The sequence below is a fragment of the Streptopelia decaocto genome (assembly GCF_964273445.1).
Source record: "Streptopelia decaocto genome assembly, chromosome: 1".
Lineage (NCBI taxonomy): Eukaryota > Metazoa > Chordata > Aves > Columbiformes > Columbidae > Streptopelia > Streptopelia decaocto.
The window spans coordinates 13,661,316-13,686,987 of NC_138663.1; the positions used below are offsets into that span (position 1 = coordinate 13,661,316).

The window sequence follows — 25,672 nt, forward strand, 5'->3', positions numbered from 1 at the left end:
TTGTGGTTGGACTTGATGATCTTGAGGGTCTCTTCCAACTGGAATGGGTCTATGTGGCCCAAATGCCCAGCGGTCAATCCACAGCCAAAGACAGTCATGGCAAGTCCTGTGCCTTTTGGAAGTCAGAGCGGGGCAGTTCATCGGGGCTTTAGCTCTCTTTTAGCAGAACGGCCCTAAAGGTACAAGCGGCAAATTAGACATAACATTTCCATGGCCAAAGCTCAGATGAATAGACAGTTTCACTACCTGAAATAACATATTATTCTTCACTTCTCTGGCATTGTTGCCAGCCAGAACTTTTAAAGTACTTACTAAAAATGAGGTCCTGAGGGTCACTACTTTGTTCAAGTACAGGACCCATAAGCTAAGCCAGTCTGCCATCCTTCACTCTATTTTAGTTCGCTTCTGAACACATTTTTTCCTCTAAGAGTAAAAACACCCATTGTGAGATTTTGACTTTCTTTAATTTAAAGATTGTATTACAGAAAAGTTTAAGTAAGGAATCCTTATAAGGATTAACTCTTGACATAATATATTGCCAAGATACAGTGTAGCTGCAAGGGCTCTATGTGAACCTTCATATAAGTTGCTTTCTTACATACACAGTCGCTGAACAACAAAAATGGTATTTACCATTTGTAAGAGAAGACAGTGGTATTTAAACAGTCCTTTTACCAGTGTGTTCTGGTTTTCCCAAATTAGAAACGTGCCATATTAAAACTGTAAACCCCTATTATACAGAAAGTTGATAGAGATGAACTTTCTAAAGATTGCAACTGATGAAACATTAAAATGAAAACTAAGGAGTGTTGATTATGCAGAATGGTTTCTCTTTTACTGGCAGGTCAAATATACTAGAAACATACAAACATTTTTGATAATCTAATTCCCGATGGACTCGAAACACTGAAGTAACATACACAGGCTAAGAGAATTCAATACTGTTCCAAGGCACTTACTGAATCTCCGTGACTAGATGAAAACCAGAACAAATTAGATCTGACAATTAAACAGTATATAATATAAAAATAACCTTTTGCTTACAATTTACAAAATGTATTACAATCTTTATCTCTGCTAACCTGCTATTCTGGCTGTGTGTGTCCAGCAAGTTTTGTAAAAAACCCCAGAAACTATTTTCTAAAACTTCAGGGCAAATAATTTACAAATAAGGTACACAAAAATTTAGATCATGCAGAGATTTCTTACATCTTCTGTTAATATTTTATGATTGCAACTTTATCAAATTATATACTTACTTGCCCTGTACATATACAAAATAATGCATACATGGTAATCAAACGTTAGCAAAAAGTAGTCCATAAACACAATCTGTCAAAAGTATTACTATATTAACATATGTCTACAAGCAGCGTGTAACAGGGTTAAAAGACATTAAGGCAATAATACTTGAAGTTACAAAATAAATCATATGTAATACTTTCTCCTAAGTGTAATAAGGCAGGTAGATGGCCCCAGCAAAAGTTAAGTTGTAATACTGGAATCCACTGTTGTGACCAAGGTTGACGGTTCTGCGTGGGATGCGCTGCAGGAGCGTACCATTCGGTGCTTAGATCTACACTGCGCTGTGTTAGTCGCCCCCCAAAAAAGTGGAATACTATTTTTCTAGTTCTCAGCGGCACTTGAGTTTTCCAGTATAATTTAGTGAGAGTATGTCCATTGGTTCTTGAATCATGTCCATTCTGAAGGCGGCTCTCTTGGTCCTCTGGGCTTTCCGCAGCGGTTACCATAACCTAAGGACAGAAACTTACTTAATATTTCCAAGGCCTCGGACCACAGGGTCTCACAAACGCTGGCGGCAGCCAGAAGGGTCACTGTAAGACATGCTCAGCTCCTACAGAAAAGGTTTATTCTCAGGGCTAGGAAATGACTTTGTATACTAGGATCTCTAAAGGCACCATGGCCATAGGAAACACAAGTGTGAAAAATATGTAAATAATTATAGTTCACTATTTAAACCTCACTTGGGAAGTACTTCTCAGTAAATATAGTATTACAGCCTTTGTCAGCATTTATTGGGGTTTTTTCCCTTCTCAGTGTACCAAAGTGGTTCTCTCAGTATTATTTCTGAAAGCATTCAGCATTCTACAGAAGTTATACCCTATTTGACTCATTCTATATTTCATATACTCTAAAACACAAAGTGAAGAATGACTGAATGGCTCGTTCTGCAGCATCGCTGACTCCACTGGGTTCTGCACCTCGGCGAGTCGGAGGGAGATGCTCGGAGCAGCTCCCCAAAGCGGGGCTGTTAATGAACCTGCTGGTTAAGTTAGCTAGTGATCACATTTTGAATGAACTGTAATTACCAATATCTGTTACTTCTGCAGGAAATTCTGAAATTTGACCTCTTGTATTAGTGGAACCAGAAAAAGAAATCTGAGGTAAAACATCGGTTGGTGTTTTCTTGCTTCTTTCAGGACAATCTGGAAAACACACACACATCCCTTACTGTAACATTGATTTAGCCAGCACTGTGTGAACACTGTTTTTAAGTACAGCTCAGTCCAGAACACAAGTTACATCAAATATTCTTTATAAAAATAAAGATTTAAATCCAATTTCTCATTTCTTAAAAAAAAATACTTCAAAATTATGTATGAAGCAGATGTTCAATGACAGTGATGCATTCCCATTTGCCAAATATGGATTTTTTTAAAAGTTTGTATGGACATTTAAAATCCCATGTAGCACCTATTTATAGCAAGAGCATGCAGTACTATTTAATACATCAATATAAATGCATCTGTTACTTCAACTTTCCATCCTCAGGGGGTTACTGGGCAGATTAACAAGTGCAAAAACCATTCCTTCTCACATTAAAATAAAAAAATAGTCTCTTCCATCACTTACCAGGTAGTACAGGTGAAGTTGTTTGCAAACCCTGTAAATGAGAAATATTTAAAGTCATTCTATAAAATGTGTCCAAAACACTAGAAAAACACCAGAAATTTGAGACAAAAACATCTTCAAAAAATATACAACATCCACAGAAATATCTACTTGTTCTTACATTTCTGACTGGCTATATATATATGTATATATACATATATATATATATATATATATATATATATAACTGACAAAAATGCTACAGTAGTTGATAAAGAACTTACTATCAGAACATTAATGCATTTGAAGTTTTGCCAGCTGTTTATGCTGAATGACTCCGAGCAACTAGTAGACTGATGTGAAAACTGAAATCTGATGGGCAGAAGTGGGTTTGTTTAAAATAAATATGGATACAAGGAACAACTCTATCAGGCCATGATGCAGGCTGCCCACAGAGCAGATGAAGTCTCCATCTCTGGATGTTGTCAAGGCCCAACTGGAAAAAGCCCTGAGCAGCCTGGTCCAAGTCCCTGCTTCACGCAGCAGGTGAGACTAGAGACTGCAGTTCTCCTCCAGCTTGAATTGGCCTATGGTTGATTCAGGGCAGACAGCAAGCTCCATAAAACCAGCATATTTACACTCTTAAAGCCATAATTTAAGTTATATTAAGGATGACTTTTAAAAGTATTGCTGAACTTAGAAAACCAGATAGTTTTCATGAAAGCAAACATGCTCTTAATGCATCAGTTCACCAGCTGAGGCAGAGGAAAAACTAACTACCTGTAGATGATCAACAGCCATAACTTTTCACAAGTATGTATTTTGTTTTTTGTTGTAGCTCCCAACTGAACTAGAAATTACTCATCAGTACAGACTTGTAACTCCTGTACTTACCGTAGAGACTGTTTGTTCAGGAAGATGCTGATCATGCAATATGCTCCATTCAGACTGTGCAATCACAACTGGCTTCGGCAAGGGTGAGCCTAGGAAAAATTAAATCAAGCTCAACATACTTGAGTTCTCTACAGCACAGCATTAGCATTGTGTTACAAAGCAATTTTTAAAAAAATTAAATGCTTGTAAAAACATCGAATCGGTATCATTTCGGTTGGAAGAGACCATGAAGATCGGGTCCAAGCATAACAAATGTAGCACTACACTATGTCCCTAAGAACCTCATCTACATGTCTTTTAAACACCTCCAGGGATGGTGACTCCACCACTTCCCTGGGCAGCCTGTTCCAATGCTTCACAACCCTTCCCGTGAAGAATTTTTCCCTAATATCCAATCTGAACCTCCCCTGGTGCAACTTGAGGCCATTTCCTCTTATCCTGTCACTTGTTACTTGGGAGAAGAGACCAACCCCCTCCATGCTACACCCTCCTTTCAGACAGAGATAAGGTCTCCCCTCAGCCTCCTGTTCTCCAGACTGAACAGCCCCAGTTCCCTCAGCTGCTTCTCATCACACTTGTGCTCCAGGCCCCTCACCAGCCTCATTACCCTTCTCTGAACTCTCTCCAGCACCTCAATGTCTTTCCTGTAGTGAGGGGCCCAAAATTGACCCCAGGATTCCAGGTGGGGCCTCACCAGTGCCCAGTACAGTGGCACAATCACTTTCCTAGTCCTGCTGGCCACACTGTTCCTGATACAAGCCAGGATGCTGTTGGCCTTTTTGGCCACCTGGGCACACTGCTGGCTCATGTTCAGCTGCTGTCAATCAACACCCCCAGGTCCTTTTCCCCCAGGCACTTTCCAGCCACTCTTCCCTGAGCCTGTAGCGCTGCCTGGGGTTGTTGTGACCCAAGTGCAGGACCCAGCACTTGGCCTTGTTGAACCTCGTACAATTGGCCTCAGCCCAATGATCCAGCCAGTCCAGATCCCTCTGTATGGCCTCCTACACTCCCACCCAACCTGATGCCATCTCCAAACTTACTGAGGGTGCACTCAATCCCCTCGTTCAGATCCTTGATAAAGAGATTAAACAGAACTGCCCCCAATACTGAGCCCTGGGGAACCCCACACAAACCTCTCTCTACACAAAGAACGTTCAAGATAAGGGAAAAATCCACAACATAATTCAGAACACAAGATGCAGCATTTGCATTCTGCATGTTCATTTCCTTAATTTGGAGGTACCTAACCAATAGGAGAATTAGCTTATTTTTCAATTATGTTTTAAAAATTTTGTAATACCAGCTACACAATAACAGTAGATCTGAAAAAAACATCTTAAGTAAAGAAAACATACAAGTCAGGACAGCCGTATCTTTTACTGACATCACACAAACACACAATCAAAACGGAAGTGGTTTTAGTGATTCCAGTGCCTTTTCTTTTTTAAAGAAAAAAAAGCCTTGTTTCTTGTGTTCTTACAGAAAAGAAGCAAGTCCATAGCATACAAAGAAAGGGCCACTTTAACTCTGAATCACCCATGCGTATTATACTCGAGGGACATATTTCTAAAACTTCAGTGTTTTTATGCTGAAAATATCTACATTAAGCACTTCAGCAAAAAATCTTTGAAAGTTTCAAAAAGTGACACTAAACAAATGCCTTGGTAAATAATTACATCACACTAGGTTGTTTTGGAAGATACAAAACATCAGCCTAATTTATCACTTCATTTAAATTGTTTGGTTTTTTTTTTATTCTGCCATTACGAACTTGATGAATGAAATACGAAGCTATCAGCACAGGAATCTGTCAGTGTCAGTTTTCTCTTCCAGCTACCCTTTTGGAAAAGGCAAAGGGTAAACTATGTTAAACTTAAACTGGGCTTGTTCACTAAGATGCAGTGCTGTATGAAATGCTGTCATCCTTCCTTTGCCCAGGCAGGGAGAATCAGATAAGTGCTGTTCATGTGTTTTCCCATTCCCTCCCTGGGAACAGCAGGAAACTAAATCAGCTGGGGAATCCCCTAACTGTACTGCATTTCCCCACTGTATCTCATTTCCATGCCCTTCAGATTGAAAACCAGCTCTGCTAAAATCAATATTGAAGTCTCCAATATACTTAAATATCATGTAACAGCACGCTTAGTTAGAAAACGAGATATAATTTGGCTGTCTTCAAGGGCTTCTGAAAGTTAAACCTCAAAGTAAGCCATTACATGTGCTAGATTTCATTCCATTTCACAATTTGCTCCAACACTTCAATCAGAAAGCAGGGGTATTCAAATACAACACTGAAATGCATTTCACATTTTATCACAAATCATCACAAAACATTGAGAACTCACTCTGTTCACTTGCTACTACAAATGACTCTGGTGTCCTTTCTGGGAGCGGGGGAGAGGAATCTTCATTAGTATCAGCATCTAAATCAAATACAACAATTAGGTAAGTTAAAAAACACACCTAAATTTTCCTCCTAGATTTTTAGAAGTTGGTCTTTTGGTACGTGAGATCATCCTAATGTTGGTATTAAATTTAAAGCAAATGGAAAATTTGATCTAAATATTAAAAAACATTTTGGTTTACCAAATTAGTGCTTTGGGAGCAACTTCATGCTAACAACACTATCTTCACATTAAAGGGGTAGAATCACTTTGTGTGTTATGAGAGGATAAGTAAAATACATTTTCAGTCTACATAATTTAAAACATTTAAATTTAGGACTGTATTAATGTATGAGTAGTTACATTGATACAGTCCTAAAATTACATTTGGCCCTTTGAAGGCAACCATGAGACTGATGTAGCCCCCAGTGAAACTGAGTTTGACACCCCTGATTTAGAGGAAAAAAAGCCCTCATCAACTCCAATGAAAACTTTTTCTTCATTTTTTCAGAAATAGAAGTTAGGCAGAATTAACAGTCTGCACTGGAGTGGTACCATTTGCTTCTTGAATGCTAATTTGCCAATAACTGAAACCATAGTAGTTACTGTAATTTAATTGCAGTTCATTACCAGTCTATTTGCAGCCACTGCAAGTGAGAGATCAGCTCACCCCCACACACAGGCTCCCTGAACCCTTCTGTAGATCCGAGTAACTACACCGTTGGTGCCTACCAGCCAAACCACTGATAAAGCTCCCAAACCACGGTAAGAAGCATGTTGAAAATATGTACAAGCTCTTCATCTGTGCTCAAGACAGTAACTTACTGATAATGAGCAGCGATTTTTTATTTTTAAGTGGCTCTAACCATACTTTCAAGTCAATACAACAAAGGTAGCTTGCATGGTGCAAGGACACCCAGCAATGTTGCTTTTCAGGACTGTATCACGCAACAGTAAGAACCATAGAACAGTTTGGGCTGGAAGAGACACTTAAAGGTCACCTAGTCCAACGCCCCGTAATGAGCAGGTTCATCTTCAACTAGATCAGGTCACTCAGAGCTCCATCCAGCCTGGCCTGGGATGTCTCCAGGGATGGGGCATCTACCACCTCTCTGGGCAACCCAGGCCAGTGTTTCACCATCCTCATCATAACAAATTTCTTCCTCATGTCAAGCCTCAATCTCCTCTCTTTTAGTTTAAAACCATTACTCCTTGTCCTATCGCAACAGGGTCCACTAACAAAATATGTCCTCATCTTTCTTACATATCCCTCTTAAGTACTGAAAGGCTGCAATAAGGTCTCCCTGGAGCCTTCTCTTCTCCAGGCTGAACAACCCCAACTCTCTCAGCCTGTCCTCCCAGCAGAGCTGTTCCACCCCTCTGATCATTTCTGTGGCTCCTCTGGCCCCCCTCCAACAGGTCCATGTGTGTCCTGTGCTGAGGGCTCCAGAGCTGGATGCAGGACTCCAGGTGGGGTCTCACCAGAGCAGAGCAGAGGGGCAGAATCCCCTCCCTGACCTGCTGGCCACGTTCCTTGTGATTCAGCCCAAGATACGATTTGCCTTCCAGTCTGCAAATAAGTTCTAGGGAAGTTCCACATTAACCACGTTTCCAAAGCTGTAAGTCTCAGCTTTGCTTCCCTAGTCCATGTTGAGGCCCACCCAGGCAGGCTCCCACATCACCAACATGAGTTATTTACACAGTCCAGTGCAAGATTGTGGACCAGCAGGGTCAGCAGGAGCCTGAGGAGATGGTGAGGAGATGGCTACCGCTGGTGCCAGGCACACAGCCCGTCCCCAGTCTGCTCAACTAACACAGGCTGCTTTGGCAGCACAAGCCCCACTCTTGCCTGCTCAGGAATTTGGAGCAAAAATTGCATGTTTAAAACAACTTAAAGTAGCTGCTGCCACAAGAAGTCTCATCTGACAAGTGTATTTCACACAGGATTCATAAAAAGATGAAGCCACATGCCAAATAATGAAGCCATGATGCTTGCCCTGCCAACACACCAGCAGCAAGGACAGGAACTCCATCACCTTTTACAAGCCACTGTGTTCAAAGCAACTGCTCTGAGACCTGCTCCATCTCAAGTTTACTACACAGCATAAGAAAACTTCCATTTTTTGAAACAATCTCTATAAAAATCAGGAAATAAAGTCACCATGGAGTGCGCACTAACTGAAAGTGAGGGTTTTGGGTTGCTTTTTTGGTTATGTTATTATTCTTGTTGTGGGGTTGTTGCTGGTTTGTTTTTGCTTTTAACCCCAGGGTACAACTATTTTTCACTTCATTTGAATTAAAAAGAGGACTTAATTATGCAGTAAGGTCATGCACACCAGCAGTTATAGTTCAGTAACTGGGGTGCTGGCTGTACCCACATGTCCAGCTTCAGACAGAAGAGGCCCAAACAAGTACAAAAATGGAAAAGCCACTATCAAACATAGTTTAGGATCATTGGTGTGAAGCAATCCAACCCTATATTCTTGAGCCCCAGATGGATTGCAAGACCTGCAACCTGAATATAAAATCAGAAGTGCTCACTGTCATAAAAAAGGGAACAGATACACCCTCGATAACGAGAAAAAATGATAAACAATTACAATTAAATTTTAAGCCATTTCTGCGAAATCAGCAACATACCAGCATCACAGAGGCTGTACTGTTATTTCAGGATGTTTCTGATATGCAGTTACATGAAACAAGTTATTGAGTGACATTTTTCCATTTTTTTATCAATTTTATGACATCACTTTTTTGCATATTCTTACAGCATCTACATAAAGAGATGTGTAGAGAGGTAATGATTTTCAAACAGTGATGTTCTGGGAAAGAAGGAAAAAAGCCCGGCTAAAAGCAGTGTTGGAAAAATACCATAGCATGGAAAGCTACCAAAAAAAAAGCCAAGGAGGACTGCTTGGTATAAACATGACATAAAGGGCTTTGTCTTTGCTATCCAGAGCACTTTTTAAAGTGTCACAGAGTTAAAAACGTACACGTATGTGCAAGTATTGTTTTGTGTGTATACAATGTCACAAAACCTATAGAAACAGAGTTTTTAAAGCTGCAAAATAGTTCATGTTTCTGACTGTAGGTAAAAACTGAGTTCTCAAAGCAAGTGTGTTCAACACAGGTGGCTCCGCATCTTGCACCACACCCCGAGCCCCGCTTCAGCTCAGAGGGTCACACATCTGCACGGACCCTGGGCCAAGGCTGGCACAAACATTTCTTGCTCAAAAAACTCCATGAAGTGGTGGAAGATTTAAAGCAATTGAATAAATTTCTAAGCACCACTAAAGCAGAACTTAGATTTTTACATCAACAGCACTATTACTTTGTTTCCCCCGGCCACATGCAGAACAAGAAAGCAGAGCTAAATATTTACAACGCTATTAACATGCAGAAGCCAAATCATGAGCAGCTTCAAAGACTGATACAGTGAAAGAGGTTACATCTGCATTTTTAGGACCCGCACATCAACCAGTGAGCATGAATTTGATGTGTTTGGACAAGCCTGTTCAAAATACTTCAACTACCCCAAACTGCCATTATTATAGACACTTCCTTGAAATCAGATGCGAAGCAAAAAATGCTATAGTTAATAACACAGAAACCTGCAATTACAGATGCATTCATAGCTCACAATAAAGCTTTTGAAGCAGCTTATCAGTCTGTAGTACGAGGAGTGTAACAGACACAGCTCACACATGAAATGAAAACTGTGAGGAAAAAAAAGTGACGCGCTTTCTGAATCTGCCATACACTGTTTAAATTTACATTTAGAAAGTTGCATTGTAAAGAAGTTAATGTTGTCCAGCTCCACAGATGCAATCAGGTTAAAGAGCAGCACTTCTAAACCACAATGAAACCTACCTTTGCCATCCTCCGAACACGTTACGGCTGTTAAGTCTTGCCGAGCAATAGACATTGGCAACACCTTTCTGGCAGAAATGTTTTCAGTGTTAGTGGCAGCAGAAACCGTGGCACTTGCGGTTGAAACATTAGAAGCGCTTCTGCTCATAGCTCCATCAAAGTTCATCTCATCTGTGTCAGAATCATCTGAATGAAGAGGATTAGTAAAACAGAGGGGTGCTCGGACAGAAATAGGAGTATGATCAACATTATCACTGGAAGGATGTTCAGCTGTGGTGTTTGATATCAGAGAGAGAGTTTTAACACCATGACATAAGATGTCTGAGGACACGTCTTCAGACACTGACGTACGCAGTGCACTCTCAGGCCTGTGCAGCGACCACGTGGCGTGTCCCTTTTCCGTCAGAGGCAGCCGATCTGGTCTTGGCGGAGTATCAGAAACCTGCTGACTCTGCAGACTTTCCGGTGAAGGTATTAAGGCCGTGCTAGACTGTGGCACGCTGCACTCCACACACGAGTTTTGAGAAGCATCTACAAACGAATCTCCTGAAACCTGTTCCTGTGGCTTAAAGCTCTTATCGGTTACACAGGATGACACAGACTTGATTTTCATTGCGTGGCCCCGGTTCAACAGGGAGTTCCCATCAAAGCTTCGTGGTCCCTCCTGAAGAGGTACCTTCTTGATTTCAAAACTCAAGTTACGCTCCAGCCTTTTCCCTGCACATTCACTGGGTTCATTCTTCCCTGAATGTTCCGTTGACTTATTATAATTCTCGTTGAGGTCTGTTGAATGTTCTGATGAAACCATGTGCAAAACTGGCTTTGGATGGTATCTGTCATTGTCCTGCCACACAGTAGTGACTGTTGGATAAGCTGATGGGGGAGATGGTGTTAAGATCGGTGGTACGGGCTGAGGCTCTGGAGGCTGCAAAATTTCTTCTTTAGCATCTCCTTCTACAAGGCAACTGCAAAATAAATAATAAAAAGTCTAAGTTTTCTGTATTTTAACAATATTTGGATATCTGTCCATCTATCTCTGCAGTAGTAATGCTCTCATATCAACACTGAACTAAAAGCAGCATTTCACCTACATACAGACAACGGTCATAAAATAGGATTAATGGCGTAGGCAAGAATTAAGTCAGCACATTCAAAACATCTTCCAGTTTATCAGAAAGAAATACATTCCGGCCACAACTAATCCTCACTGATGGTTCGAAGATTGCTCACATCCTGTCCCAGCAGCATTGTTCAAAGACTCTGTAAGAAAGGCCCTCTTGTGGCAGGGTTTCAGTATGGTTTTGCTTGATGCTTTCTTAAGAAGTGGCTCAGAGGAACCTGACATACAGAGTAGTTTTCAATAAAGCCAAGAAAAATTTATTAAAATATCTTAAAGCCTGCTTAATATCAAATATTTTCTTTTTTCCTTTTCCTGGACATGTCCAGGGCAATTTCATGTTTATATTTGTATATTTAATAGTTTCTCCACAGTTGTAAGGCTAATGGTGCAGACCAAGTTTAGCTGCTGTATGATGCACACTGTACAAAAACCATTCACAGTAGAATATATGAACCAAATTGCAGTGCAAATTAGTGAGACCACAGCACTTGTTACTACAGTTCATCCTAAGCTACTTAAAGCAGAAGCTCATCAGGCATACGATCAATGATACAGCTGCAGATTATTTGACTACAGACATTTTGCACAACCAAGGTCTTTGCAAGAATCAGGCATTTTCATTCAGACCTTATAAAAATATTTCCTTTCATTATGTAAGACTAGTAACAGCAATAACTGAGGTGCAAAACAAATGTGTGACAAGAACAGAAATATGACCAGACAGTTTAAAGAAATTATAGTTTCAACCCCAGCCAGATAAATCAAAGCACAATGGACTACGGTTTGCAAAGAAGCACAATTTGGCCACATGCTTGAGCTGAGAAACCAGCCCATTGTTTGTACAAAGCTCAGAACACTTCCTGCTGTTGGCAGAGATGTCCTTCATGGGGAAGTAATAAACCCTCTACACAGGCCAGCACACAGTGTCCAAGACACTCATATTTAGAAGACAGATGCTCCCATTCCCCCATGTTAGGAAAACAGACAGTTCTAGGGTCAGAGAGTCTTTAGTGACAAATTCAGGTGGTCCCAGCAATCAAATAACCTGGAAGAAGCAGGACTCAGCCCAATCCCTGTATACCTTTCGTTTTTTTGGATAATCTGTGCCAGAAGCATCATAAATCACCCAAATCCAGCTCTGCAGCAGGAGACCTGGAACCATTCCTTGGAGATCAGGTTCTAGCAGGACACGCTCTTCCCCTGAAAATGAGTCACCAGCAGACCTTGGCCTGCACCTTCCTTTCACGATCCAGCATTCTGAAGAACTGAATTTATTCAGTAGAGCGTTCACATTGCCCTTGTGAAATACTTTTATTTGCAAATGAGTTCAAGGCTATACACCAAAAGCCAGACAGCAGAGGCTTCCAAAAGGCAAAAACTCTCGCTACCCGCTGGATGACAGATGACGGTGACACTATTCTCCTGCTGCATTTGCCTAAAACCTGGGAGAGGACAGCATATCTGGCAGGTCTGGACAAGGTGTGCCAGCAATAACTCATGTTGTAAGGACCATCAGGATGATGTGATTATATTCCCCAGGCCTTAGGATTTCAGGCTATTTAAATGGTATTTCCATTAGAGTAGTAGTAGTTAATCATATATTACTCACTCAGATGAAGAATGAGAATGAAAAAGTATTTGTATTTCAGGGAATTAGCAGATTCTATGGAAGAAAAAGAAATCTCATAATGGCCCACCAGCTGCCTAACGGAACCAGACCTCCAGAGCTTGTAGGTGAAGTCTGGCATCCAAATACACGTGCCAGTCAACTTGGAACAGCCTGTGTCCAGCTCTACCACTATCTGCCTCACTCCAACAAATCTTTCACAGAAGAAGCCCGGTCTGAAATCAGGAGTCTAGCATAGACCTAACAAATTTTAGCAACTGCAGGGGAGCTCTAAGAAACCTCAGCGGGATCATCGCAGTCAGTCACACGTAGAATGTTCAGAAATAAGAGGTATGTCTTTCAAATCCTTTTTAATCAGGCAACTACCTACACCGAGAACGGTGCCAAAAGATTAACGAGACTGTTCAGAGCCATGGACAGACAAGACCAAAGATATTAGTATCATATCTTGTCTGACTATAAAACTAATACCTAAAAATAGCCATTCTGAGATTTGATAAATCAATCAATCACTAGCACTGTCTCCTGCACTTGTTGATTAAAGCATTTTGCTTTCCAAGACAAGTCTCCATCTTCTTTTTTGTTGTTCTTATTAGGTCTGAAAAAGCCCTTTTATTTGAGAGAACATGGGCTAGTACCACAGCTCTATTGGCCAAAGAATTTATAGTTTATATCCCACATCAATAAGAAAGAATGAATTAAAAATAAAAATGTAGAAAGGCTTTTAAGAACAATGCAGAGCAGGAAGTTACGCTCCATATCCTTTCAGTATTGTTTATACAGCAACCCACGGTGAGGTTTCTTCTGATACTGTTCACATTTGCCAGTCTGTCTTTGTCAGACAGCAAGAGAGGAAGCAAGAAGGATTTGAAAATCTTGATCTTATTTTCAAAAAAGTTACTGGAGAGCAGAGCAGACAAATAAAAAACCCCAAGAGCTACAAAACTGAATCACCACTTCTTCCCCAAGGGCATTATTTACACGGAACACAAAAAAGCGTTAAGTGTGAAACACGCTGGTTCCACTATGCTGGAATAAGGCCAAGAGCGGGGTGGCTTTTAGGAGTTCCAGGGAACAGGGCTGAAGACCAAGCCCTTGCACAAGAATTCCTGACTGAAAGGCATCAAACATGCTCTTGTGACTGGTCTTTATGTCACATCACGAAGCAAATCAAAGCAATGCTATTAGCTCCCCTCCTTGCAAACAAGGCCTAAGAAGGACTTAGCCAGTGCCAAATCTTGAGACTATCACACCAAGGTAAACACACCTGAATCTTCTACAACACCGAAAGCAGACCTGCCTTGGACAGACTGCAGCACCAGTTCTACCCCTGGGATCATATTAGTACCAAGTTATCGTAGTATGGGATGGGTAACCAAATCCTTATACAGGGGACTCCAAACTGAGGAGAACTGTTTGGATTTTCAGTTTATGAACATGCCCACCACTAAAGTACTGCAAGCTCCCCAGCTTCCAAATTATCTTCTACAGTTACTGTATCTTTGTACCTGGAAAACCTCAAATCCTCCTGCAGGTCTCCCTGGTGTCCTCTTCCATTCTCTGCCCATCTGACCCCTGTCACAAAGGGCTGGGCCTGAGACTCCTTCTGTTCCCCCCCAACCTGCACTTGTATATTACAATTTAGCTTTACATTGAGATAGGAAGAATACAAAGCACATCGAAACAACTTAATACAAAGTAATTTAGGAGCTGTTTTGCCTCTAGATGTTCTTGAAAAATGAACACACTTGAGAATAAGCTGTTTGCTTGTATTAGTAAAGATAAGCCAAGGGAAAAAAGTCAGTCTTAGTCCAACTTAATACACGCTAAGGAGGACAGCAGAATTTCCCTTGGATTTCTCTCCTCTGTTCTGAGGGGGTGAGAGAGAAAGAGGGAGTTGACTTGCATAAATGGTTACATGTCCCCTTTACCAGCAGTGATGCTCAGTAATCTCCACTAAATCCTCCCACAGAAAATGAGGTTTTTCCTTTATTGACCTCATTTTCCTGACCCAGAGTTACACACGCAGTCAGAAAAACTGATTTCTTATCTGGTAGGGACATACCATTAAGCATTACAATTAGCTAAAGAAGCAAATTAGCATTAAACCAGATATGACGAGATGACAGGCCCATAATACCAGTCAAAATTCATGAAGTTCTTCACTGATTACTGCTTAATGAAATCACTCTCTCATTTGCCTCACTAGTAAACAGAATCCCCATATACACAAACAGCCCACTGAGAGGTCCGTGTAGAACTGCTAAGCCAGGAAACACGGCAGCTGTCAGCAGCCTGCAGCTCATACCCTGGATAACCATCTTCCTCGTACACAGCTAAACAGAGCTAGTAAAACATCCCCCATTATATTTGGAGTTCAATTGCATTCCCTCACTCTTAAATGCAAGCTTACAGTGATCAAACGAGAAATTACCTATTAAAAGAATTCTTGGCTTTATTTAATATTTAATAATATCCATCCTCAGAAAATGGGATGCCTACATAGTATTCTGATGTATTTTTTTTTTTTAAGAGGAAATAGATGCCACCCAGGATTTCCTGGCTTTCTATGAACATGTAACAATTTTTCTATTTTACTGACATCATAGTATTATTATTTCATATATTCTGCATTGCAAACAATGGTTCTGATTCTTTTTACAAAGAGGAAATACTAGGATATGTATACCTTTAAGAGGTCTCTGTTTGTCCATAGCTTTTTTTAAAACTCTTGCCAAAGAAACTTGGGCATTTTGGGCTGCCACATAATGCTTTCTTTGGGCATTTCCTCCAACAGCTGTGCTCTGTAGACACTTCTCCCCCCAGAGGCAGAAAATTACCCGAAGATGAACTACTAATATTATTCCAAACAACAGGAGACTGTACAGTAAAAACAGCGTGATTTAAATTACCAGGAAACTAATAGAAAGCTCATGAAAGAGGATATTGAGACAGAAAACAGCCAGTGAAGCAAAGAACACCAGAAAGAGAAAGCTTTCCCATACTAGACCTTTAAATTAACCCTGCAATGCTTTTTTATATTGCACAAGCAAGCATTTCTCAAGTCCATTTGTAAAATCACACTGTGCAATAAAAAATGGAGTGCCTCCTCATAACTCAACCTTGACGGTGTCTCTTCGTATACAACTGCTACCGATTATCTTGTAATTCCGCTGTCTCTGCGCTTCCTCATACATTACTGCAAATGGAACTTCCCAAGGTGACCATGGCAGCTTTTCCATCACTCTTATTGCCACACAACCTGAGCAGCTGCTGCAGCGTCTTATGCCGAAGACCTTCACCTTAATGCACCAAGTAATAATGTTTTTAAATTATTTGTCAAAATAAAAAGGAATTGTCAGAAGTACTATAGGTTTCCACCAAAAAAGCAGCAGCAACGGCAACACTATTTTTGCCTTTTTCTTTTCCCCCACAATATATTCTAATTTTTTAGAATGTTTTAAAATCTAAGCCATTCTGGCCCTAATGGAAAAGAGCTATATTATTAAAACAGGGTACCATGGGTTCAGATTTAAGTGAAAGTTGGCCAGTGTTCAAAAAAAAAAAATAAAAAACCACACCCCACTCAAGTAATCCACGGTTATTCCACGCAGCATATTGTAGGGTTTTATTTTTAAATATGCCAAGGTCATAGAATGCAGCTGCTGTGATCAACCAAAAATAGATACCAAGCTCTACATCCTCCCTCATAATTAAAATAGGAAAATTAAACTCGATGTAAGCAGGCTGAAGCTAGACAACCACATTACTCTACTTAAGCATTAAATCACTGCCATCCACATGGAAGAAAAACTGCCATTCAGTGAAGCTGTCAGACTACACTACAGATAATTTCTACAAAAGTATGAGGAATTAATAAAAATAAACAACTGCTGAACTTTTATTGTAAAAATTGCATGAGGCTTTTTTTTGCTAATTGTTAACATACAAATCAGAGAGTGCTGACTAACAAGGAACACCAATCAATGGTTTTAATCTTAGCTTTGCAGCAGATGCAAAGAGAGGGTTCTGCAGGGCTTAACATGAAATGGAATTACACATAACCCTTGAAATGTATTTAATGTCATAAGATTGAAGTCCAAGCATAATATGAAGAAAAGTTATACTGCTCCAGTATTTTATCATTTCTCCTTCAGTGGCATGCAGCTCTCCACTACAGCGCATACAAAAGAGCCATTACCTCATCTTCTATTTTTGTGAGTTTCTGTCTCTGTTTCTCCACTTTTTCAAATTGCAGTTGAACATGAAAATGAAGAATTTTCTATAACCAAGCCTGATTAAAATAAATGACCTCGTTTTCCAAATACTTCAGAATGAATTAACGCAGAAGTATTTCAAGGACTATTACTTAAGGGTATCAAGATGATCCCTATGAATTCTGAAGTACCAATCAAGGCTTCTAGATCTGAAGTAGAAGCTCCAGTTGTACAGTCACCCAAAACCATGTACAGTCCTAGACTGTAAATTTAAAACTTTTGTTCTTTACCGTCTTCTACCTGAACAATAAAATAAAAGCATCCTTATGTCCTGTTCCTGCCTTAACCTGAAAATAGTTAAAAGTGTCTAACAAAGCACGCAGTCCAAGTAAATTTAATATAGATGTAAGTTCAAGGTGACTTTCAGAAGACTAGAGTGAGGTCCTGACGTATGCACTCATGAGTTGTTAATCTTCGTAATAATCAAGGAGTAATATTTGAATTGTTTTTAATGTTGACATCGAATGCAGATAGACATTAACCTAAATGACTGCTTCTACATCTTGTACAGCAAGTGTGAATTAGATTAAAGCATTATAAGGTTATGAAAGGTTGAAAGACAGTATGATTCCAGAGCCTTTACAAAACAAGTAGTTAGATGCTTCATAGTGAGTCGATAAAAGTAAACAAAATTCCAATTTAATGCTGATTTAATATCAATAGCCTAAAGATACTTGTAACTTCCAAGAAGAGACAGACATAAAAGAAGTCAAGAAAAGTGCAATTAGAAGTTAGACTGTGTAGAACTCCTCATCCAAGACATCCCAAGCCAAACCAAATACCAAAGGGATTAATTATGCCCCCTGAATAAGCTTCCAATCTTATATGTCAAAAGTCTTCAGCAAACTTCTTCAGAGACAGTGGATGTACAACTCAAGCACACATTTGGCTGGCAACCTAAAAATGCTACTGATCAAAATATTTTTAAGCAAGTTCCCAGAGAAAATCCTAAATCAAACTACAAATGTGGGTTAAACTAGATTATTTCAGAGTAGTTACTGAATATGAACTTGTCTGTAAAGGCAACGACTCTTAGACACAGTGTGAAAACATTCACTACAGAAAAGATTCAGACAAATACCTAAAATAGTTGTACCAAGATATTTTTAGTCACGGCAATGTCGAGAAAAATAATAGAGGAGACATGAAAAAAGTTGTAAAAGAACAGTTTGGGGAAAAAAGCTACAGATGCAATAAGGAGATATATCATGTTTAACAGTTTCCTTTTCCATATGGGGACTAAATTAGAATCCTTCATGGATTCTGTTCTCCCATCTTCCCCAGGAAAAGGATGTCAACCTGTGCCAGAACATCCACAGCACATAAAACCTGGCTCCAAGTCCTGACTGAGCCAGGCTGCAGATTTGTAAAACTAGCTCCCCACATCAAGAAAAATCATCCTTGTTAGTGGGAATGGCAAATGAAGCCTTCCCTCAGAAGCATCCTCCATGAGGGGTGTAGTTAATTGTTTTTCAAAAATAATCTCCATTCGAAAAAGACAACAGCTTCGCTAAAAGCTTCCATTTATTCACCTCTAAGGAACCAACCTTCCTGCCAGTGCTGGCAGATGGGAGAGTACAGGTTCATGGAAGCAGGCCTAAAAAAGACCAGGTTCTATAGCAGTGATTAAAAGATTTTCACTTCATAATGCAGCAAGTAAAAACCAATATAATGCAGATAAGGCAGAACAGATGTGGCCTAAAACATGAATTATGCATATATGATTATTAAATGAACATAAAAAAATGAAAAAAACCCTAGGAATACGTAAGATTGTTTCAAGGAACAGTAATAAAGAAATTACCTAATGAACAGAAATAATATCTAAGTTCAATGACCAAATTTCAAGAAGAGCTTGGAATTCATCATGAACACAGGTTAACAGACTCTGTCATCATCTTAATCTATGTAATTGAGTAAAGTCACTTTACCACTGATCTAAAGGTAAAAATGCTATTACCTACCTAGCATAAACTCTGCCATTTGTTTGTGAAAAGCCCTAACTTATTTCCACCTCTCTCTTTCAATGCCTTGTTCTCCTCTAACTTTTGCTTCACATAACTAATGCTAAGTTAACTACAACAGCTACTTATATTTTTATCCTGCTGTACCATTAGTCACTGTTATCATACATTATTTCCAAAGTCATCTTATTGCAAATACCATCCCTGGGGCCACTAAAGAAGTTGAGCAATAGGTCTATTTATGGAAGTTCTCAGATACCCTCATCAGAATGGGTGTGCAATACTCCAAATCTGGTCCAAATTACTAGTTGATGGCAAAGTGGAACACCTCCACACCCAGCTTTAAACTATATTTATTCCTGTGACAAGAAGACTATGTTGCAATATTAAATATATACACACACTGCCACCTATTCTGAGTCACCAATTCTCAGATGGCTTTCTATACCCAATTCCATTTTCTATATAAATACACATGTTTAAACTTCCTTTTTTACCAAACCCAGAATATTTCAGGATTTTAAATTCATTTTACTCTATAATCACTGCTCTCATCTTACTAGTGCTTCAAAACCAGGCTCACCTCACCACATCATTTGTACCCCACCAAATGCAGTATTGGAAAGAAGGGGTTAATTCTCATCTTCTACCTTTAACCATTGAAGTATCAAATGAATAGAAATTCCTAGTACTGTCCTGATTTTGCGCTACTCCAGTCTGATTATCTTTTAAAGCAGTAAAACTACTCTCTTTACATGACTAAAAGTTATGCAAGAATATTAAGTGGCTGATGGTTTCTTGCATCATTCTACAACTTCAGGAAACTCAAGTTCTTACCTTAAATATCTATTTAGCTACAGGTATTGTAGCACAGGCAAGATCACCTGCCAAAAGTCCTACAAGCCTTCCAAAAACTACCCAGGGAACTTAGGCGCTTCCTTCAGGAGAGCTGCTTCTTTAGCCAATGCTCAGGTTTGGTGCCCATTTTGGGTGGACAAATCTGCTAGTTCACTTTTACTTTTGGCTTCCTTAAAGTCAAGTCTATGTATTTTAAGAGCTAGAGAGATTTTCTTTTTCTTCTATTAAATGAAAGGACTGGTGAGACCAACTTGCCCTCTCATTAAGAAAAGCATTCTTTGGCATATTTTATTCAATAGCAGTACTTGTCTGTCAGGTAACATTTTCTTGAATAATGGATATTTTTCATTGTGTTCTTGTCTCCAAAAATGAGTTCAGTCATTATTTGAGCCTATTTTAGAGTACATTTTGCTACTATCACCTCGCTGAATTAGAGCACAAGTAGATCTAATATATCTGACTGCTAAAGGGGGGTGTCCTTGTCTACTCACATGTAGTCCTTGCATTGGTATATTCAAACACATACTATTCAAATTTTACAATATTTACAGATCATATTACAAGACTTCTATTTGTATTATATATATTTCTATTTAGAAATAGAAAAAATGCATCTTAAGTCCTTATATTATCAGTAGTTTTAGTCTATTTATTATTTATAGAACATGTCAATCTGTCAGCTTAAAACAGTACATTAACGTGGTTAACTACCTGCGGGTCCGTGGAGGCTTTGGTGGAGGAGAATCCTGTTTCTCAGCATCTGAAGAACTGACAGCATTCTCTGTATTATTTTCATCCTGATTAAAAGAAAAAGTTTTCATTCATGGCTGTAAATTCAATACACACAATACTTAAGATCCATAGTGATACTTGAAAATAATGTATGACAATATTACTTACTTTTGGCTATCATATAGAGATGACTTTCAAAATTACATACAGATTAAATTCTACTCTAAATTCACAATATTATTTTGTATATTTAACATCAAATTTTTCAGACTGAACATTATGTTTCACATTTTAATTGTATAATCCATTGGAGAAAATTCTCAACAGCTAACCTATCAAGTTAGTAAAAGCAAGCTCCCTTATGCCCTCCAAATTATTCATAGTGAAAGCATTTACTTCCTAGTCAAATTATTTTAATTTGTACAATCAGTCCATTGAAAATAAGACTAATTTACAGTGTAGTAGGAAACAGTGAATTTCAGCTATTGTAAATTGACAAGTGGATAAGATATAACATATTGTTCTAAAACACTTCCAAATCACCTCCCCTTTGCATACAATGAAGTTTAACTTAATCGGCAAAGCACAAAAACTTTTATTTTGTTTTAGGAGGATGATAAATATAAGAGATATGTTTAATATATGTATCTATTTAGATATATATGTATCCATACAAATTTATATGCATATAAAATATTGTTGTGGGTTAATCCCAGTATGCAGTCAAGCACCACAAAACCACTTGCTCACTTGCTTCTTACCCCCAACCATGGAGGGGGAAAAAAAGAAAGGCAACAGAATTTGTAGGTCAACATTAAACTGTTCAGTAAGCAAAGTAGAAGAAAGAAAGAAAACAAACAAAACAAGTGATGCGAAAGCAATTGACTCAGCACCACCCCACAGGCAGACCTATGGCCAGCCAGTTCCTGAGCACAGGATGGCCAGCTTCCCCAAACCCCCACCTTTTCCCTCTCTATTGCTGTTATGTGGCATCACGGAACAGCTCTTGGGTTGGTCTGCGCCACCTGCCTTGTTGTGTCCCCTCCCCATCTCCCGTGCACCCCCAGCCCGTGCACTGGGAGGCAGGGTCAGGAACAGGCAGTGTTGACACTGTGCAAACACTGTTCAGCAATAGTGGGAACACCAGTGTCATCGGCGTTGTTTTGGTCACAAATCTAAACCACAGCACCCCAAAAGCAGCTGTGAAGAATATTAACTCCAACCCAGACAGACTCAGTACAAGTACGTATAAATGTATATGTATCAAAATAACACAACATGCTGAGTAAACAGTAAAACTGATATATTAATTAATACCATTTCCATACACATGCCACAAAGATCCAACAAAACCAAGGAGGGCCTCAGTGTTATCTTGAGTTTATAACATACTTTACCTAAACACTTTTGTTGCAGGAGTTTTCTTTTGAAAAACAATTAAAAAACCAAACCAAAACAAAACCATCTCAAATCTGTACCATATTTCAAAGCACAACACCAGGTTCATGACACAGGCCCCACTACCTGCCAGCCTGCCTGTTCACACCGGTGCCGGAGACTGACCTTCTCTGGCTTACAAAAAAGGGAATTCCCTGTTAATTTCTGCTTCAAACATGACAGTTGCATTTGAACTTGTTAAGCATTTCCAGCTTTGGAAGAGAAACCATAACTAAGTTATTTCAAGAGCTAACTACCCTCACTAAGATTTAGATTAATTGGTTATATGTTTTAATTTCCATTCCTAGTTTTAAAATAGTTATATCACTGTCTGCTAGTGTGAAAAGTCTATTATCAAATTCTATTCCTCAGAGTACTAAGTGAAGCACTTCCTGTGAAGAAATAAATTAAATCTTTTATTCTTTCTCATTGTTTGTCACTAACCTCCTCCACTAAGTGGCCGCCCAATACAATATTCCAGAAGTACTCCAGCAGAAATACCCTATTGTTGCTATTTCCGTGGCTTGTGTTTGCCCTTTCAGACACATTGCACAGGGAGTTCATTGTCCTGCTGACCACTGCCTGTAACTATCAACTTTTTTTTTGGAGGGAGATTCAGCTAGCACATAAAAGCCACTTACATTTAGATGACCACAAATGAAGCTCCCATAACAGTCAGCTGAGGTTGGTTGGTTTACGTAGAATCATAGAACCATTTGAGTTGGAAGGGGCGTTTAAAGGTCACCTAGTCCAACCCCCTGCAACGAGCAGGGACATCTTCAATCAGATCAGGTTGCTCAGAGCCCCATCCAGCCTGGCCTGGGATGTCCCATCTACCACTTCTCTGGGCAACCTGGGCCAGTGTTTCACCATTCTCATAATAACAAATTTCTTCTTTATGTGCAACCTAAATCTCACCTCTTTCAGTTTAAAACCATTACTCCTTGTCCTATCGCAACAGGCCCCACTAAAAAGTCTGTCTCCATCTTTTTTTATAGGCCTCTCTAAGAACTGAAAGGCCACAATAAAGTCTCCCAGGAGCCTTCTCTTCTCCAGGCTGAACAACCCCAAATCTCTCAGCCTGTCCTCACAGCAGAGCTGTTCCAGCCCTCTGATCATTTCTGTGGCTCCTCTGGCCCCTCTCCAACAGGTCCATGTGTGTCCTGTGCTGAGGGCTCCAGAGCTGGATGCAGGACTCCAGGTGGGGTCTCACCAGAGCAGAGCAGAGGGCAGAATGACCTCCCTGACCCGTTGGCCACACTCCTGTTGATGCAGCCCAGCATGCGATGGGACTTCTGCACTCTGAGTGCACATTGTCAGGTCACATCCAGCTTTTCATTCACCACTAACCAACCAGCCAGTAAGCTGAGGATGAAGGTAACAGATTAATTTGCCCCACTGACTATATTTGGAGCATTGATATTGTACTAAAAAGCCCCTAATTAATTGTTATTAGCAACTAGAGATCGAAACTAACACAACTGCACCCTGAGAACATGGCGGGCTGCTCGCCTGGTTTCAGCACAACAGCACATCCCAGTTCCATAAGGCAGAGAGATCTCCGAAAGAGCGAGACTCCACAGAAGGAGTTCCTCCCCCTGACCACCAACTCCTCCATCCCACAGCAGATCAGAGGAGTATTCCAGTTCAATTCTGCCAGCACAGGAGTTTTGAGGAACAGGTGTCTCATTTCCATGCTCAGTTTGCTAGAAGGTACTCGGAAAGGGTGTGCCTGTTGGCTGTGGTGGAGACCAGCTCATCCAGAAAAACCAGCAACTGCATCCCTGTCCTTGTATATTTGTGAAGTGTTTGTGAACAGAACATTTCCTGAAAAACATTCCCAGGCAGATGAAAAAGCTATTAAAGAAGCTAACATATGTCAAACTTTTCTTAAACTCTATATATACAGTAAGAAGCTGTTTCTAGTTGAGACGGGCAGAAGTGGCTGAAGAGGCACCGCTATTTTTGCTACTAGTAATAAAGCATATAGATATACCTTGCAAAAATGTGTATAATCTCAAATGTCTGAGGCACACACACAACAAAAACAACTCCTTAGGAAAAAAAAAAGAAATAAACCCAAGCAACAAAAAACACACACACAAAATGGTACTTCTAAATTCAACTCAGTGGTTACTCCAACTTGATACATTGGGAAGGCTCCAGGCAGATGTCATAGGTGTTCAAAAGGTTTCACTTCTACATTAGGTTAAAATCAGGATCGGTTCACTCTGTTCTAGTCACATTATATCAGGAGCAAGAACGTTATAGAAATTGTCACCAAAAAAGAGGTACTTGACTACTTTGCTTATTTAGCTCAGACTGATGTTTCTGCAAAGGCTTCATCTACTCTTAGACACCTCATTCCCCAGTAAATGAAGGATTTCTACTCCAAAGGCTGGAGATGATAAAAGATTAAGGCAGTAACCAAAAGCACCAACCCATGCAGGAAAGAAAACAGTGTTCATACCAACTTCATGATGCTGCAGCATTTTAAAGTAATTGTGCTCAGTTACTGCTGGAGAAATATTGCTTGCTGAACTCTCAGAGCAAGTCTGTTGCTTGTTCTCAGTTCTGTGTCATGGGAGAGAGCCAACAACCTGTGTTTTGAGCACCCTTGTGTGACACCAACTCACAGATTTCCTTTTCTGTCACATATCAAAGTAAGTGAACTGGCAAAGAGGTAGAACAACAAGCACTGAGCACAACAGGGCAAGCTGAACTGTAGAAGTGACTGTAGGGTAGCTCGCAGGGATGGCCTCATCCGCTCAGAAGAGCAGATGGCAGTATTAAGAAAAAGCCTCCCAGCCCTCCTAATCACAGCTTACTGGCAGCAGGCAACACTCTCTTGCTTCTCTAGGCAGATGTTGCACTCTCAGGCAGAATACAATTTTTGAAAGTATCAGCTTAGAAAATCCAGGACAACATATGTAGTTCACAAAGGTCATCACACAGAACTATTGAAAACAACAAAAAAAACCAAACCAAAAGATAATACCAAAAACCAACCAAACACACAAACAGATTAACTAATGTGCAATCAGTCAAGTAAGTGTTCGGTGCAGCATCCTGCTTTCTTACAGAAAGACACTTATCATGTTGTGGCAGGCTTCCCACTATAAGAAAACCGTAAAATTATATACATATATAAATATGAAATGTGTATATCTGTCTATGAAAGACTACATTAACAAATGAAAGGACCATAAAATTCTTAGAAGCATAGATTACATCTAGTCTAGAACACAGACTAATTCATGTTCCTGTGCTAATACAGGAGTTCACATGGCAGATGCAGTGGGCGCGAGGGTGACCTACATGGTGCCATCATCTCCCAAGGGTGAGTCTTCCCCCACCTACCTCCTCCAACAGTTGAATCACCAAACAAAGCTGTCACTAACTCTGAGCAAATAAAGAACATCACAGTTTTAGACTGAGATTTCACAGGCATTGACCACAACTCAAAACCTTTTGTAGAGGAACTGCAATGCATTGATTTTCTTTTGGAACTCACGGTGGAAATATTTAATGTCATTCAGAAGCTTTCTGCACTGGTAAAGTACAGGCAAATTTACTGTAAAGATTCTTCCAGAAGTAATCTCATGGTTTCCCTTAAAAGGAATTGAGGCATTCCTTTTGCTCTTATCATAAAGCAG

The 25,672-nt window shown here is 39.8% G+C and overlaps 1 protein-coding gene across 2 annotated transcripts in view; it reads right to left on the reverse strand.

Moving 5' to 3' along the window:
* Positions 1-813: 813 nt before the first annotated feature.
* The window catches only part of PTPN12 (protein tyrosine phosphatase non-receptor type 12), a 74,998-nt gene continuing 50,139 nt past the window's right edge, over positions 814-25,672 (reverse strand). Inside the window, exons 12-18 of one of the 2 annotated variants that reach the window (XM_082043891.1) lie at positions 20,559-20,644; positions 10,002-10,966; positions 6,093-6,170; positions 3,748-3,836; positions 2,875-2,905; positions 2,331-2,447; positions 814-1,754 (exon numbers count right to left, since the gene is read on the reverse strand). In XM_082043891.1, the coding sequence (XP_081900017.1) occupies positions 1,693-1,754; positions 2,331-2,447; positions 2,875-2,905; positions 3,748-3,836; positions 6,093-6,170; positions 10,002-10,966; positions 20,559-20,644 (1,428 nt within the window). In that variant the 3' untranslated portion in view covers positions 814-1,692. The remainder of the gene's footprint in view (positions 1,755-2,330; positions 2,448-2,874; positions 2,906-3,747; positions 3,837-6,092; positions 6,171-10,001; positions 10,967-20,558; positions 20,645-25,672) is intronic. The other variant, XM_082043892.1, reaches the window with a different exon arrangement.